Here is a 16190-nt window from a genome sequence, read left to right as displayed (position 1 = left end):
TTCGGTTACTAATCCAACACTCTCACCACTAGGCTACCTGCCACCCCATATATAGTACACTACTTTTGACCAGGGCCTCCATGTCCCTCTCTACCACCCTCCCTGCTTCCCTGACTGACTGGCTGACTACTGTATCTAAAGCAAGCCTGCTCCGCTCTTAACGAAGAGTGACAGCACCTGGGATTTGTCTACTCTGGTTTTCATTTCCCACCACTTCTTCTCACAACAAGTTCCCTCGTTTCACGTCAGCCGAATCCTCTGGGTTCACACTGGCTCAAGACCTTGCGACCCTAACGTTTGGTCAAGTGTTCTAATGAGTTATGTCCCTGTATCTAGCCAGGCAGCACTGAGGCGGCAGTGAGTCCACTTCGAGGTCTACGGCAGTCCGTCTCTCCTATAGAGCAGAGATACTTTAAAACCACTGTGGGCCACCTTCTATCCATCTGTAACTCTGTTTCTCCAGGAAGCAGCTTTTGTTTAATGAGCTGCTGTCTGTATGCTGCATTGCAGGCAGTCGGTCTAACCTCTCTCTCTCTCTGACTTCTGCCAAGCACTTCCTCTAACAGCTGTAGACTCCTGCTGGCTCAGCTCCTCTACTCTTCCTCAGCCATTATTAGCCACTGCTAATGACTAACACAGTTGGCTTTTACAACACTGTATACGACCGACCCATCTGCCCTGACGTCACCCAAGCTCTTAAAACTCTAGTGAAACGCTGGCTGACTCTGTATAATGTTCCTTTTCTTCTGAATGTAGATTACTTTTCGTATCAGTGTATTATGGAACTGATGCACAAATACCATGTATGTTCTTTTGCAGTCACAGCATCGATAAACTGAGGGTTGAATTTGAACAAACTAGCTGGTTAATAACAATGTACCTATCTACACCAATAAAATGCATGTTGTTACTTTCATACTTACCTAGGGTTGCACACTTCCTGGAACTTCCAATAAATTCCCCTGGGATACCTCCAACTGGGATTTTGGGAAAACCAGGGTATTTATTGAAGATTCCAGGAAGTTTGTAACGTTACACTCACCACAGTGGATGTGATAGGTACATACACTAAGCACAAGGTTTTCTACCCATGTATAGTTGTGTCAAAACCTATTAAGATGCCTAAGTGGTATAAACACTTCACTTATGCCTGACACAATGAGTACTAGTGAACAAAAGTCGACATGAAAATCATTATAATTCTTGGAAATAACTTCTTCATTTTCCCCAGGATGGGGTATGTAACAACTCTTAATTATTGCATCTTGTGAACCTGCTCTTCTTGTTTGACTCATAAGGATCCATAGATTGATATGGATCCATAACTAATTGTGATGTCTATTGTACATACAGATGGAATAACTGTTACTTCCTGATCTTCTGTAATCTTCATAAGAACTTATTTAAGTACTCTTGAGGTCCAGGGGATGAAAACAACATGTCTTCCCTTATCACCCAGAAGCTGAACCCATCGTGGAATATCTCTTGGTCTCCGACATCACACCAGACAGCTGTAAACTGGCCTGGTCAGCTGAAGAGGACCTCTTTGATAGTTTTGTCATTATGATCAATGATACTAACGACGACCTCGCTTCTCCGCAAGAGGTGGTGGTGCCCGGGGAGGAGAGAACAACAGTGCTTACTGAGCTAACTGAGGACACAGAGTACAAAATTGAGCTCTATGGAGTCATTTCGGGACAGCTCTCCAATTCTATTTCCGTGGTGGCAAAAACAGGTACGCGGTATGACATCACACCAGCAATGGCCTAGGACTACTGGGTAGATTATGTTAGGAATGTATTCATTACAACGTGTCAGCTTCTTTTAATACTGTAAGTTGTATATTCTCGATGTCTCATTGTGTACTCCTAAAATAACAGCATGGAAATGGGGTCAATGTTGGGTCAGTGTTGAATATCTTCGTCATTGCAGCCATTTTTGTTGACTGACCTGATAACATTGTGTGATAACATTTGTTCAAGGCAGCAATCTGGTAGAATTATAAATAGTTAGCGTTGCAAATGAATTATTAAAACCTGCTTGGGCTGCCTTGTGTGTCATGTGTCAGCAGCTGTGTGTGATGTGTCCCATCGTGGTTTTGTTAACCCAGTTGGACGTGTTTGTTCAGCGTTCACTGTCCTGTCATTGTCTTGTCTGTCAGCACTCCTGAGTGGTTCCACTGGAATCATCCAGCAGCCCTCTCATCTTAAACCCGTCCCAGTGTCTGTGAACTAACACACTGTCTGTCTGTCTGTCTGTCTGTCTGTCTGTCTGTCTGTCTGTCTGTCTGTCTGTCTGTCTGTCTGTCTGTCTGTCTGTCTGTCTGTCTGTCTGTCTGTCTGTCTGTCTGTCTGTCTGTCTGTCTGTCTGTCTGTCTGTCTGTCTGTCTGTCTGTCTGTCTGTCTGTCTGTCTGTCTGTCTGTCTGTCTGTCTGTCTGTCTGTCTGTCTGTCTGTCTGTGTAAACACCATACTCAGCTTCTGATGGCCTCTCATTCACGGGGGTCCAGAGAACTGCTCAGGAGATTTACTCATCTATTCATTTGCTCTGTTTTTTTTTTGTCTCTGTCAAGTTGTCTCCAATGTTGTCTTTGGCTGGCTTGCCCCAAATGGGTTTGTCTAATTGTCTTTAAACTGTAAAGGGAAAGTTGTCTGTCTGTCTGTTGAGTGTCTGAATGGCTCTCTCTCTCTCTCTCTGGCTGTCCCCTGCCTTCTCTGGGGGTATGGCTTCACTCTCGGGTCCAATGGCCCTGCCGCATGTTTCACTTTAGTGTGTCTGCAATGGGGGCAAGTTAATCTCCCCCTGTCGTGTCTGTCACGCAAGATACTGTGGCTCAGTGCTGACGACAGGCGTTGGAAGCCCTGGCCTCTTTGTTTCAGTCTATCTCCTTTAACTAGTGGTTCTCAATGCTGGCGTATCTGCTCACACTAGAATAATGGAATAATGTGTATTTTCTGGGTTATTAATGGATTTAATATGATCTTTATGGATGTATTTAGGGATGGGATCTTTAGGAATGCTTTAGGGATAAAAAAAAAAAATTGTAACCAGTATTATTTTATAAAAAAATGTGATGAGGCGTTATTTGATATCTTAGGATCTGGTATGAATTTCCCTTCACTTAAAAGTCTGTCCACGGAGTCTTTAGCTAACTAGCTACCTGTCTTCTGTTTGTTTGTTGTACTCTCTATCATTTATCCTATGCCAGGGCTGGGCACACCCACGGGCATCCGCTTCTCTGAAGTCACTGATACCTCTGCCACCGTACACTGGGCAATCCCCAGAGCTCGAGTGGACAGCTACCGGGTCACTTATGTCGCTGCTCAGGGAGGTGAGTACATACAGATATACCTATACTAAACGCACCAGTGGAGGCTGCTAAGGGGAGGACGGCGTCAAACACATAAAAACTATTCCTCTCCAGCCATTACCACGAGCCCGTCCTCCCCAATGAAGGTGCCACAAACCTCCTGTGATACATACCTATACTGTACATACAGTGGCTGCAAAACCAGGGGTAAGTCATTGACACACGTATGGTGTGGTCATATGGCATTCATTTTCATTTAATCAATGAAAATAAACAAGGTGTTTTTTGAGTCTCTGTAAAGAGAACTGTTCTATCCTGTGGAATCCTATGTTAGTCTCATTCTGCCCTCTAGTGGCTGTTCTGTCTATGTGAGAGGATGTGGCAGTTTGAAAGCAAGGAGTCAACACAACTTCTATGTCAACTGCTTCGCTACTGGTTCACTATTTTACCTCACTACTTGATGATAATCCAAACACTTTTTGGGAGCACATTCTATGAAGTTCATAGGCAAAATGCTTTAGAATGCTTTGTATACAGAATCAGACGTCTGACTGACCTTTTGACCGTCCGTGTGTGTGTGTGTGTGTGTGTGTGTGTGTGTGTGTGTGTGTGTGTGTGTGTGTGTGTGTGTGTGTGTGTGTGTGTGTGTGTGTGTGTGTGTGTGTGTGTGTGTGTGTGTGTGTGTGTGTGTGCGTGCGTGCGTGCGTGTGTGTGTGTGTGTGTGCGCGCGCCCGAGCAGGCGCTCCCAAGACTGTGACAGTGGGTGGAACTGAGACTCAGACCGTGCTGCCAAACCTGACCCCTGGAGTTACTTACCAGGTGTCCGTCGTTTCTGTGAAGGGACAGAAGGAGAGTGAGCCAGGGTCCAGCAGCGTCACCACAGGTGAGGTTTACACTTGTTCACAACACAAGGGATGTGTCCCAAATGGCACCATATTCCCTCTATAGTGCACTACTTTTGACCAGAACCCTATTTGGGATGCAGACAAGACTTTAGTTTATGTTAACGCAAGACTACATACACATACTTAAGACACTGAGTGTACAAAACATTAAGAAGACTATCCAAATATTGAGTTGCACCCCCTTTTGACCTCAGAACAGCCTCAATTCGTCGGGGCATGGACTACAAGGTGTCGAAAGGCTTCCACGGGGATGCTGGCCCATGTTGACTCCAATGCTTCCCACAGTTGTGTCAAGTTGGCTGAATAAACTGTTGAGCGTGGAAAAACCCAGCAGCATTGCAGTTCTTTACACACTCAAACCGGTGCACCTGGCACCTACAACCATACCCCGTTCAAAGGCAATTCAATGTTGTGTCTTGCCCATTCACCCTCTGAATTGTCTCAAGGCTTAAAAATCCTTCTTTAACCTGTATCCTCCCCTTCATCTACACTGATTGAAGTGGATTTAACAGGTGACATCAATAAGGGATCAGAGGTTTCACCTGGACTCACCTGGTCAGTGTGTCATTGAAAGAGCAGGTGTTCCTAATGTTTTGTACACTCAGAGTACATCCTCACATCAATTATAGGCATGTCTTTGTATGCTCTGCAGAAATGGTTGGATTCCTTCAATATTTCTAAACAAAGCATCAAACACTAATGGTGGTAACCCATCTCTAAAGGCTGAGCGCGTAGACCATTGTGAAAGCTGTTAGTGTGCACAGATGGAGCATGGCTGGGGGTGGATAGGCTTTGTGTTTCCGTTTAACAACAGAACATGTCTCTATCCTTGGGGAGGTATTTGATGTGGTTCTGCTCAGAGTAACCATATTGTGTGTGTGTGTGTGTGTGTGTGTGTGTGTGTGTGTGTGTGTGTGTGTGTGTGTGTGTGTGTGTGTGTGTGTGTGTGTGTGTGTGTGTGTGTGTTCTATGTGACAGCTCTGGACAAGCCCCGTGGTCTGACCGCAGTCAACATCACTGACACTCAGGCTCTGCTCCACTGGCAGCCTGCCATCGCCACTGTAGACGGATATGTCATCACCTACAGCGCAGACACTGGTACAGTATCACAAGCACACACAAAAATACACACACACACCATCTGGATGTACTGTACTGTATATTACAAGGGATTATGGGAGAAAAGGCATTAGGCCTCCCATTGCGTGTGTTGTATGTTCCTTCATTGTTTGGATTTAAGAAGAGATCTAAATCGCCAGATTGCTTTAATCTCCTTACAGAATATTTTAGACAGATGCTGATCGGGCCCTTACTGTATCTGTACGGATACTCTCCTTTACTGTCTCTGTCTGTCTCTGTCTGCCTCTGTCTGTCTATCTATGTCTGTCTCTGTCTGTCTCTGCCTGTCTCTATCGGTCTATGTCTGTATCTGTCTGTCTACAGTATGTCTGTCTCTGTCTCTGACTGTCTACAGTATGTCTGTCTCTGTCTGTTTCTGTCTGTCTATGTCTGTCTCTGCCTGTCTCTATCGGTCTATGTCTGTCTCTGTCTGTCTATAGTATGTCTGTTTCTGTCTGTCTCTGTCTCTGACTGTCTACAGTATGTCTGTCTCTGTCTGTTTCTGTCTGTCTATGTCTGTCTCTGCCTGTCTCTATCGGTCTATGTCTGTCTCTGTCTGTCTATAGTATGTCTGTTTCTGTCTGTCTCTGTCTCTGACTGTCTACAGTATGTCTGTCTCTGTCTGTTTCTGTCTGTCTATGTCTGTCTCTGCCTGTCTCTATCGGTCTATGTCTGTCTCTGTCTGTCTATAGTATGTCTGTTTCTGTCTGTCTCTGTCTCTGACTGTCTACAGTATGTCTGTCCTTGTTTGTTTCTATCTGTCTCTGTCTCTGACTGTCAGTCAGTCAGTCAGTCAGTCAGTCAGTCAGTCAGTCAGTCAGTCAGTCTGTCTGTCTGTCTGTCTGTCTGTCTGTCTGTCTGTCTGTCTGTGTCTCTGTCTGTGTCTCTGTCTGTCTGTCTGTGTCTCTGTCTGGTCTGTCTGTCTGTCTGTGTCTCTGTCTGTCTGTCTGTCTGTCTGTCTGTCTGTCTGTCTGTCTGTCTGTCTGTCTGTCTGTCTGTCTGTCTGTCTGTCTGTCTGTCTGTCTGTCTGTCTGTCTGTGTCTCTGTCTGTCTGTGTGTCTGTCTGTCTGTCTGTCTGTCTGTGTCTCTATCTTTGTCTGTCTGTCTGTGTCTCTATCTCTGTCTGTCTCTGACTGTCACTGTCTGTCTGTTTCTGTCAGTCACTGTCTGTCTGTTTCTGTCTGTCTCTGACTGTCTCTGTCTGTCTCTGTCTATCTCTGTATTCTTACTGTATCTGTGTGTTCTGTATGTGTAGTTTCCCCAGTGATGGAGAGAGTGTCTGGGAACATTGTCGAGTTTGAGATGAGCTCCTTGACCCCTGCCACCCACTACACTGTCAAGGTCTATGCCATGAGAGCGGCTGCTAAGAGCGCCGTCACCACAACTGAGTTCACCACTGGTGAGTGGCCTAAAGGGCCAAGAACTAGAACATTCCCTCCCACACACAAACTTTCACTTCCAAGTCTGACAGTTGTTTTTTTTTTACCCCCTACCATTTCAAACAGACAACCTGAACCTGCAAAAAGAAGGTAAAAAAGAAGAGGTACTCAGTCTGAACTATGCTCTCTCTCCCCTAGATGTGGATGCCCCTCAGGACCTGGCAGCCAGTAACATCCAGACAGAGAACGCCATGTTGACTTGGAAGGCCCCGCGCGCTGACATCACCGGCTACATCCTCAGCTTCGAGTCAGCTGACGGCACAATCCGGGTAAGTATTGGTCTGCTGGAACCATAGAAATAGAACCGTAGAAATATAATCTATTCTATTCCAATAGAATCTATTCTAATCTGGAGCCTATTTCTATGGGTGGAACAACCTTGCATTCTTTCAATTCTAGAATAGATGATTGTTCCATTTCCACAGTGCGTGTCCAAGAGGTCATAATGATGCGTCATTGGGGTGTAGAAAAGTACCTATTGATGAATACATATTTGGGATCTAGAAAATCACTATATTACAGTGTCTATGTTAGGACAGACACAGTCTCACAGTTTCAGGTAATATGGACACTGTCCTATCTAAATCTAATGTATTATTAAGTATTATTCATTCTGTATTTCTGGCGTATATTCTGACTACTGTGTTGTTGTGGTGTTCCTCCAGGAGGTTGTTCTGAGCCCCACAGCCACCTCCTACAACATGGCCCAGCTGAGTGCCTCCACTGAGTACTCCGTCAGACTGCAGGCCATCGCAGGGCCCAAGAGGAGCAGAGTCATCACCACCGTCTTCACCACCAGTGAGTGTGTTACCACAGTGATGCTGGAGTCTAGTGGTAGCTCTGGCGACTCCGGACCGAACGTACCCCCTGGCAGTAGGGTTACGGATCCTGCCTCGGCCCCTACTCTCTGTTTTCCTCTGGATCTGTCTCCCCGACTCCCTGTCCATGAACGCTAAAATACGAAAATATACACTACTGTTCAAAAGTTTGGGGTCACTTAGAAATGTCCTTAAGGTAACATCAAATTGATCAGAAATACAGTGTAGACATTGTTAATCTTGTAAATGACTATTGTAGCTGGAAACGGCAGATTTTTTATGGAATATCTACATAGGCGTACAGAGGCCCATTATCAGCAACCATCACTCCTGTGTTCCAATGGCATGTTGGGTTAACTAATCCAAGGCCATTTTGAGCCTGTAATCAAACCCACAAATGCTGATGCTCCAGAAACTCAACTAGTCTAAAGAAGGCTAGTTTTATTGCTTCTTTAATCAGGACAACAGTTTTAAGCTGTGCTAACATAATTGCAAAAGGGTTTTCTAATGATCAATTTGCCTTTTAAAATGATAAACTTGGATTAGCTAACACAACATGCCATTGGAACACAGGAGTGATGGTTGCTGATAATGGGCCTCCGTACGCCTATGTAGATATTCCATTAAAAATCTGCCGTTTCCAGCAACAATACTAATTTACAACATTAACAATGTCTACACTGTATTTCTGATCAATCTGATGTTATTTTAATGGACAAAAAAATGTGCTTTTCTTTCAAAAACAAGGACATTTCTAAGTGACCCCAAGCGTTTGAACGGTAGTGTATATTTAACAAAAAGTCTAATGAATAATGAATATAGATGGTCTCAGTGGACTGTCACTATACAATCTGTTCTGTTCACCATCCACTGAGACCATCTATATTCATTATTCATCTCAAGCTTAGAGTTTGTTGGGCGGCTGGAACTGTTTAGTAACGTGTGTGTGTGTGTGTGTGTGTGTGTGTGTGTGTGTGTGTGTGTGTGTGTGTGTGTGTGTGTGTGCGTGCGTGTGTGCGTAGTTGGCGTGCTGTACAAACACCCCAGGGACTGCTCCCAGGCCTTGCTGAATGGAGACACAGTCTCTGGCGTTCACACCATCTACCTGGGTGGAGATGAGAGTCAGCCCATACAGGTCTACTGTGACATGGACACGGATGGAGGTGGATGGATTGTAAGTCACCGGCTCGTAAACTGTACAACCCAACTTGGCAAGACTTCCTATGAAGTGCATACGTATAATGCCTTATATCACATCCTTTATCATGCTTTATAATGTGTTATAACACTGACTATATAAACAAACTCATGAGCGGTTCTAAACCGTGTTGATTCTGTAACGGACATCGTATAGAGGGGACTAATTGGAGATCATCCCAAAACGGCAACATAGAAATAGAAAAACAAGAACTAAACATAGAAACAAAAAACATACAATGCCCACCCATATCACACCCTGACCTAACTAAACAGAGAAAAAACAGCTCTCTTAGGTCAGAGCGTGACAGATTCAGATGTATCTAATGTAGTGCAATGGATCTTAGTCCATATGATGTTTGAATGAGTGAGCTGATGTAGTTTGGCCCCATCCCATGCAGGTGTTTGTCCGACGCCAGAGCGGTAAACTGGAGTTCTTCCGCAACTGGAGGAACTACACCGCTGGCTTTGGTGACATGAACGACGAGTTCTGGCTCGGTATGATCATATTATGGAAAACATTTCAACACACAAATTGATTTAGCTATAGGACTATTGTGTGATTAGGAGTATTTTGTCAAATGTTTAATCATCTTTCATCTTAAATCGTTTAGATTAGATATATTTTATTATCCTCCACAGAGGAAATTCATTTCCACAGTTCCTACATTTATATGAAAAGTCAAGCATATCACCTTGACTTGATATCTTTTTCTCCAAAGGCCTGTCAAACCTCCATAAGATCACAGTAGCAGGACAGTATGAACTTCGTGTGGACCTCAGAGACAAGGGGGATGTAGCCTACGCCCAGTATGACAAGTTCTCTGTCTCTGATCCCCGCAGTCGCTACAAGGTCCACGTTGGAGGCTACAGTGGCACCGCGGGTCAGCCTTCCTTCTCTACAACCATTAGTTACATGTCTGCATCCCAAATAACACCCTATTCTCTACATGGTGCGCCATTTTTGACCAGAGCCCAAAAGTACTGCACTATATCGGGCATAGGGTGCCATTTGGGATGCTGCCCAAATAGATAGGATAAACTTAAGTTATAAAGGACTTGACATGGAGTTCGGTGTGAGTATGATGTGAGCACGGATTCAAAACTTCCTTCCTCAAGTCCGATCACTTTCTCTCTGCTGCCCTGTGTAGGTGATTCTATGACCTACCACCATGGTCGCCCATTCTCAACCTACGACCATGACAATGACATCGCCGTCACAAACTGTGCCCTGTCCTACAAGGGTGCCTTCTGGTATAAGAATTGCCATCGTGTCAACCTTATGGGACGATATGGAGATGACAGTCATAGCAAGGTGAGTGCACATATACTTGGAAGTACAAAACTAACAGCAATTTCTACATCCATATTTAAAAAATACATCAATAGTGCAGTATGAAACTATAGACAGAAATGTTTGGATACAAATTGACTATGTAAAGGTAAAGGAGGAAATGCAAGGCATTTGTTTTAATAAAATAAAATGTTCTTCAGGGAGTCAACTGGTTCCATTGGAAAGGCCACGAGCACTCCATTGAGTTTGCTGAGATGAAGATCAGGCCATCCAACTTCAGGAACTTTGAGGGAAGAAGGAAGCGATCGTAAACCAACCGGCCAATCCACGCTCTGACCCCTCTCCTTGTCGCTCCGCTTCGTGACCCCTGAACCCGTCCTCCATCCTCTGCCCCTGCTGATTCCAGGGTAGAATTCCAAATGGCACCCTATTCCCTATGTAGTGCACTACTTTACGGGCCCTCGTCAAAAGTAGTGCACTACATAGGGAATAGGGTGCCATTTGGGGCACAACCCACACCTCCCTGCAGCTACCAAAGCCACTGCCAAGAGCCCAGCCACCTCAGATTACACCCCTCCTCCTGCTCACTCACAGAAATAAGCACAGATCCAGTCAAATCCACTACAAATTCCACTATCCAACCCCTCCTGATACAAAATGGTTGTGTGCAGTATAAATACTGTCAAAGCCAAATTGATGTGAAAAAAATATGAACTCCACAAACCAAGCCCACGCTGATTAAACATGCACCAAAGAGAGCTTAATCTATGAAATCCGAGTATAAAGCATTTCTTTCGTTCTTCTCACTCTCACAATGCTACAGCACTAAGCGGAGAGGTATATTTGAGTCTGGTATGGCATGGCACATTAACATGTAGAATACTGATGTTTTCTGCCTCTACAGTGTGTCCATCTCCTCCAGCCACAGTAGCTTGTTCATTAGCGTGTTTGCAGAGAGGGCATGGCTGTCTACATACATGTGGTCTTGTTTTAGTGTCAGGGCCTCTTCAATAATACTGGTAACCTCTCAACTGGATTATAGAAATTCTATTCTTTGAATAACACAACACCCAACAAAAGCACATACTGTACAGTAGGTACATTCAATTCCATCATCCGGATTGAAGTGATGTTATTGATCAAAAAGGATTTTCTTCATAAACCCGCACGACTCGTTAAAATGTCAAATGTCTATGTAAAATGGAGAGAGATCACAGAGAAAGTCCTATCTTGTCATTCATTAGTCTATGTGTGACTCATCCTTTGTCACTTTATCTTTCCCTCTCTCCCTCTCCCGAAATCCCTTCTTCACCTCAACCTGCAAACTGTCATCTGAAATGATATGGGCAAAATAAATGACATTCTGAATATAGATCATCTGCTGCATCCCACACAGACATATGTGGATGACATGATGTGTTTCCATTGATTGTGTGGGCCTTGCAAGTGCTGTGCAATTGTTTCTTACACATTTACCTGAGCTAGTACTATTTGTTCCTCCAGCTATCATGCATTAGCTACAGGATCCAGAGAAAAAGTCAATGTGTTTGATTTGTTTTGATTTCCTTTATAAATCCAAGGCAGGACCTATTATTCAATATATAATGAAATGGTGGGTGATTGTTACAGTTTTTCTAAATGTGAAATACATATATGGATACATATATGTATGCAACAAGAGTCAGAGGAGAATATTGTGTCGAAATACAAAATATATTGATGCTGAAAATAGGTTAATGGCCAATTCCAATTGACATTGTAAGGTCACAGTGTTCACTTTGCTGAGAAACATATATTTGGGCACACCAAAATTAACTAAAGAGAAGTTTAGTTAAGAGGGGAATATTGTGTTGAAATACAAAATATATTGATGCTGAAAATAGGTTAATGGCCAATTCCAATTGACATTGTAAGGTCACAGCATTCATTTTGCTGAGAAACATATATTTGGGCACACCAAAATTAACTAAAGAGAAGTTGTTCTTATTCTGTTTTGTCTCCCCCCCTTCCGCCCCGTGCACGGAGACGAAACCACTGACCCCCGTCCCTTGAATACCTATGTAAATGAAACGTTTCTGTGCTTCTGTGGTTTAACATTTGTTTTGGTTTTTAACTGGGTGAAAAACAGGTGTTTCTCTGTAACACGTATTACAATAAAACAAAGTTTGTTTAAAAATGACGAGTCTTCAATCTTGTCTAAAGCGAAACATTTTTTAAACTCATTTAAGACGCCGATCAGTTACCGCCATAAATGTGTTTTTACCTTTGATATTTGGAGTAGGCTCGTCAATAACTCATCGACGCACCCATGTGAAGGAGCTATAGTCTCTATATAGCCTATTTTAGAGGCCATTTATAGCACTAAGAATGCACGCCTCATAATTATAATGAGATTGTATTTTTATGGTAGGTGGCCTACACATGTAGGCCTATCGATCACATGTATTGATCGATGCCACGTGAAGGGAGCACTAGCGCAACGAAGCACCGCTGTTATGATACTGATGGTTTGCGGAGACTGATAGTTTGTAAGGTTGTGGCTACCAGTATAGTGCCATCTAGTGGTCACTTCGGGGATAACAGTTGTTGACAGCTGTAGCGTAGTAACTAACCCGTTTCCCTAACCGTAAACTTATTAACCTAATCTGCTACATTAGTTATCGTAACCTACTATGTAAACAAACCACCAGTGCTGACAAACCGTCAGTATCACCACCGCCGGCCATTCCAGTATGACTCTTATACTGTTTAGTAGTCAGAGCTTTTAAGGAGCTCTGAGTCAGGCGGAAACTATTTTCCTGGTTGCTCTTCGGCCTGGGAGTGGCAACATGAAATCGTAGCAAGGAAATGAGGCACGCTTGATGTTGTCGCCACCGTGAATGCATTTCTTTTGGTGCTTCGGGAATACAGAAACAGTAACCTAGGAAGTAATATGTTTAGGAATTAAAATCAGATACACTCGAGATACCGATTGTATATGATTACTTTGCAATGCTTAACACGTCTTACTGGAGGTTAGTGAAGCTCTTTATCATTGCAGGTGTACTCACATTTGTTGTTACTATCTTACTGAACAAAAAAGCTCAGCCAAAGACGGATTTATCAACACCAAGTCCTCTGTCTCAGGAACTTTACCAGGTGATTTCCCCAGAGACCTACAAATACCTTCTCAACCATGTGTCTGTGTGTAAGGAAAGAAGCCCATTTCTGGTGCTAATGGTTCCAGTGGCACCCGCTGATGGGTTGTCCAGGGATGCTATCAGAAAGACATGGGGCAGACCAGGCCTCATCTCTAATGTGGATATCCTCACTTTGTTCTATGTGGGCCTGCCCAAGGAGGGACAGAGCTCCCACATTCAACAGGACCTGGAGAAGGAGAGCAAAGAACACGCTGACATCATCCAAATGGACTTCCTGGACAGCTACCACAACCTGACCATCAAGTCCATGATGATCATGGACTGGCTCGCCACCCACTGTCAGGGTGCCTCTTATGCGATGAAGGTGGACTCAGACGTTTTCGTCAACGTGTTCTACCTGGTCAATAAGCTGTTAGTTGGAGGTGGCCCTCTCAGGCATAAGTACATCACAGGCTCAGTCATCAGTGACGGCAGGCCTCGTAGGGATAGGAAGAGTAAGTGGCATCTGTCTGAGGACATTTACCCTGAAGACACGTTCCCCCCATATGTCTCTGGAGCAGGGTATGTCTTCTCTATTGACCTGGCCAACAGGATCTCATGGGCATCCAGGTTTGTGAGACCCATCCCCCTGGAGGATGTCTATGTGGGGTTGTGTCTCAGGGTACTAGGGGTCCGGCCTGTGTACTCTCGAACACTGCTTCCTCCCAGGAACTTGTTTGAGATCAATCGGTTGGATTATGAGACGTGTACGTATGCCACGCGGGTCATTGTCACTGGATTTAAACCAGATGAGTTGCTGGACATTTGGGGGGACTTTCAGAAAAGCCATCTCACCTGCTGATGTCTCAGTCCAGTCTTTCTTATGCACTAAAAGGAATAACTAGCCCTCAAATGAATGTGTATGTTTCTTTTCTTTTTCTCCAGTGGTGGAAAAAGTACCCAATTGTGCTCCTTGAGTAAAAGTCTAAAAGTATTTGGTTCTAAATATACTTAAGTATATATAATTTCAAATTCCTTATATTAAGCAAAGCAGACGGCTCCATTTTCTTGTTTTTCAAATTTACAGATATAGTTTACAAATGTTGCATTTGTGTTTAGTGAGTCAGCCAGATCAGAGGCAGTAGGGATGACTGCTTGTTCTCTTGATAAGTGCGGGAATTTAACCATTTTCCTGTCCTGCTAAGCATTCAAAATGTAACGAGTACTTTTGGGTATCAGGGAAAATTCATTAAGTAAAAAGTACATTATTTTCTTTAGGAATGTAGTGAAGTAAAAGTTGTCCAAAATAAAATAGTAAAGTACAGATATCCCAAAAAACTACTTAAGTAGTACTTAGATGTATTTTTACTTAAGTGCTTTACACCACTGGTTTTCTCTGATATTACAACTAGTGGAGGCAATGTTCTTTGATGTCATACACAATATCTTGAACTTGACTGGTGTTTGTTGGCAAAATTATAAGCTAAAATTAGATGAAAGGTTTATTATCGACCTTTAATACTAAAGCAGTTGACATAAAATGAGATGTAATCGTTCCGAACGTAAGCAAAGATCTGCAGTTACACTTGATAAACAGCTGGTGGCATAGTTCACCCACTATTCTACTATAATGAGGTGGAAGAGAACAGAGTCACAGTGCAATGGCGTGTGGTGTCATGGCCAGAGTATCTTTACAAGTCACATGTGTTATTTAATCATGTCTACTGAAGTGCCTTCTGGTCATAGAACATAATGAATCTGTCCAACTACTACTTCAGAAAATGTATTCCACATTATGTACAATGCATTTTTATCCTCTGAACTGAATAGTGTCATTGAACAAGTAGGCCATACTCCAAATTCACCTGACTATCTTTAATGCGATGTAATTTAACTGAGGAAAATGTATATGTTTCGGTCTTTATTTAGTTATTTGATGTTATAGTATAGTAATCCATCTCATCATAAGGAAGTGTTTGTTGGTGGTGACTGTTACATAATTGCTGTGGGAAGATAGTCACGTTAACAGAGGAATGAAGATGTCCTCAGATGCTGTGTGATCACAGGGTGGATGGATGGTCAAAATGATGATGTAATGATAGAATCTCCCTGCAGCAGAAGAGAGATGCGTTAGTGAGAGGGGTCAAAAATAGGCTTGATGATTCATGAACATTAGAGTTGGCAGCCCGCTTCTCTCAGCCAGCCTGCAGCAGATGGCTGACTAACACTCAGGCTGTAGGACCAGTCACACGAACCATAGCACCATAAGACAGTGACGAACAACAAGTTCCAGCCTTTCTTTGTTATGCTACTTTACCTCTTTTGTATTTATTTGGTTCCCACACTTTCAGAGTGAGTTTATGCTTAGGCTGGTGCACTCACACCTGTAAAACAACCTTGTTCCTCTTTACCGGCTCTAATGTTATCTTCATGCAAACTCTGTTCGACATCACAATGTTCCTAGAAATATAGCTGGTTCATATAATGTTTGTGAGTTTAGTTACAGTGACTGTCTATGTCAACACTGTGTAAAATGATTATATATTAAAGACTTAGCTAGAATAATGTCTATGTCTTCAATACTGCATCATTTTACAGATTGTTATATTGTGTTATGGGGGGGATTCTGACCCGGGCTAAGCACGTGTAAATGGAACGTAATTCCCTTTTATGAACTTTTCTCTCTATGCGTATTCGGACCTTGAACTTAAGCATGAGAATAGCATGCTATTCACCCGCTATTCGTTGGCAGTGGATATCAAATAAATGAAGGCGTGGTGGAGGTGTGTCTACAGATACACCATATTCTGACCTTGATTTAGTTCCCTCATAAATCCACCACCTTAACGCGATCAAACGTTGAATAAGGTAGAGCAACCTGTCACTTCCAAGTGGAACAACATAAAAGTATATTATACTTGATTTTTTCCAATAGAAATAACACCATTCGGGCTCCTGAGTGGCGCAGCGGTATAAGGCACTGCATTGCA

The 16190-nt window shown here is 43.3% G+C and overlaps 2 protein-coding genes across 5 annotated transcripts in view; both read left to right on the top strand.

Moving 5' to 3' along the window:
* The window catches only part of LOC100380751 (tenascin), a 114450-nt gene extending 102190 nt beyond the window's left edge, over nt 1-12260 (top strand). For 2 of the 4 annotated variants that reach the window (XM_014171019.2, XM_014171018.2), the window contains exons 11-22: nt 1460-1735; nt 3208-3330; nt 4049-4192; nt 5193-5312; nt 6589-6732; nt 6911-7041; nt 7438-7570; nt 8613-8764; nt 9189-9285; nt 9510-9671; nt 9939-10102; nt 10282-12260. In XM_014171019.2, the coding sequence (XP_014026494.1) occupies nt 1460-1735; nt 3208-3330; nt 4049-4192; nt 5193-5312; nt 6589-6732; nt 6911-7041; nt 7438-7570; nt 8613-8764; nt 9189-9285; nt 9510-9671; nt 9939-10102; nt 10282-10392 (1757 nt within the window). In that variant the 3' untranslated portion in view covers nt 10393-12260. The remainder of the gene's footprint in view (nt 1-1459; nt 1736-3207; nt 3331-4048; nt 4193-5192; nt 5313-6588; nt 6733-6910; nt 7042-7437; nt 7571-8612; nt 8765-9188; nt 9286-9509; nt 9672-9938; nt 10103-10281) is intronic. The other 2 variants (XM_045707105.1, XM_045707106.1) reach the window with 2 other exon arrangements.
* A 393-nt stretch (nt 12261-12653) lies between these two features.
* b3galt8 (beta-1,3-galactosyltransferase 8) lies at nt 12654-15759 on the top strand. Its single transcript, XM_014171021.2, has one exon. The coding sequence runs from the start codon at nt 13073-13075 to the stop codon at nt 14060-14062; it is 990 nt and encodes a 329-aa protein (XP_014026496.1). The 5' UTR covers nt 12654-13072; the 3' UTR covers nt 14063-15759.
* The last annotated feature ends 431 nt before the right edge of the window (nt 15760-16190 follow it).

The sequence above is a fragment of the Salmo salar genome, chromosome ssa24 (assembly GCF_905237065.1).
Source record: "Salmo salar chromosome ssa24, Ssal_v3.1, whole genome shotgun sequence".
Classification (NCBI taxonomy): Eukaryota; Metazoa; Chordata; class Actinopteri; order Salmoniformes; family Salmonidae; genus Salmo; species Salmo salar.
This window is presented reverse-complemented; position numbering and strand designations above follow the sequence as displayed.

What these genes read in the sequence shown, in the direction of transcription:
- b3galt8 (XM_014171021.2), top strand. Translation starts at nt 13,073, where the DNA reads ATGCTTAACACGTCTTACTGGAGGTTAGTGAAGCTCTTTATCATTGCA.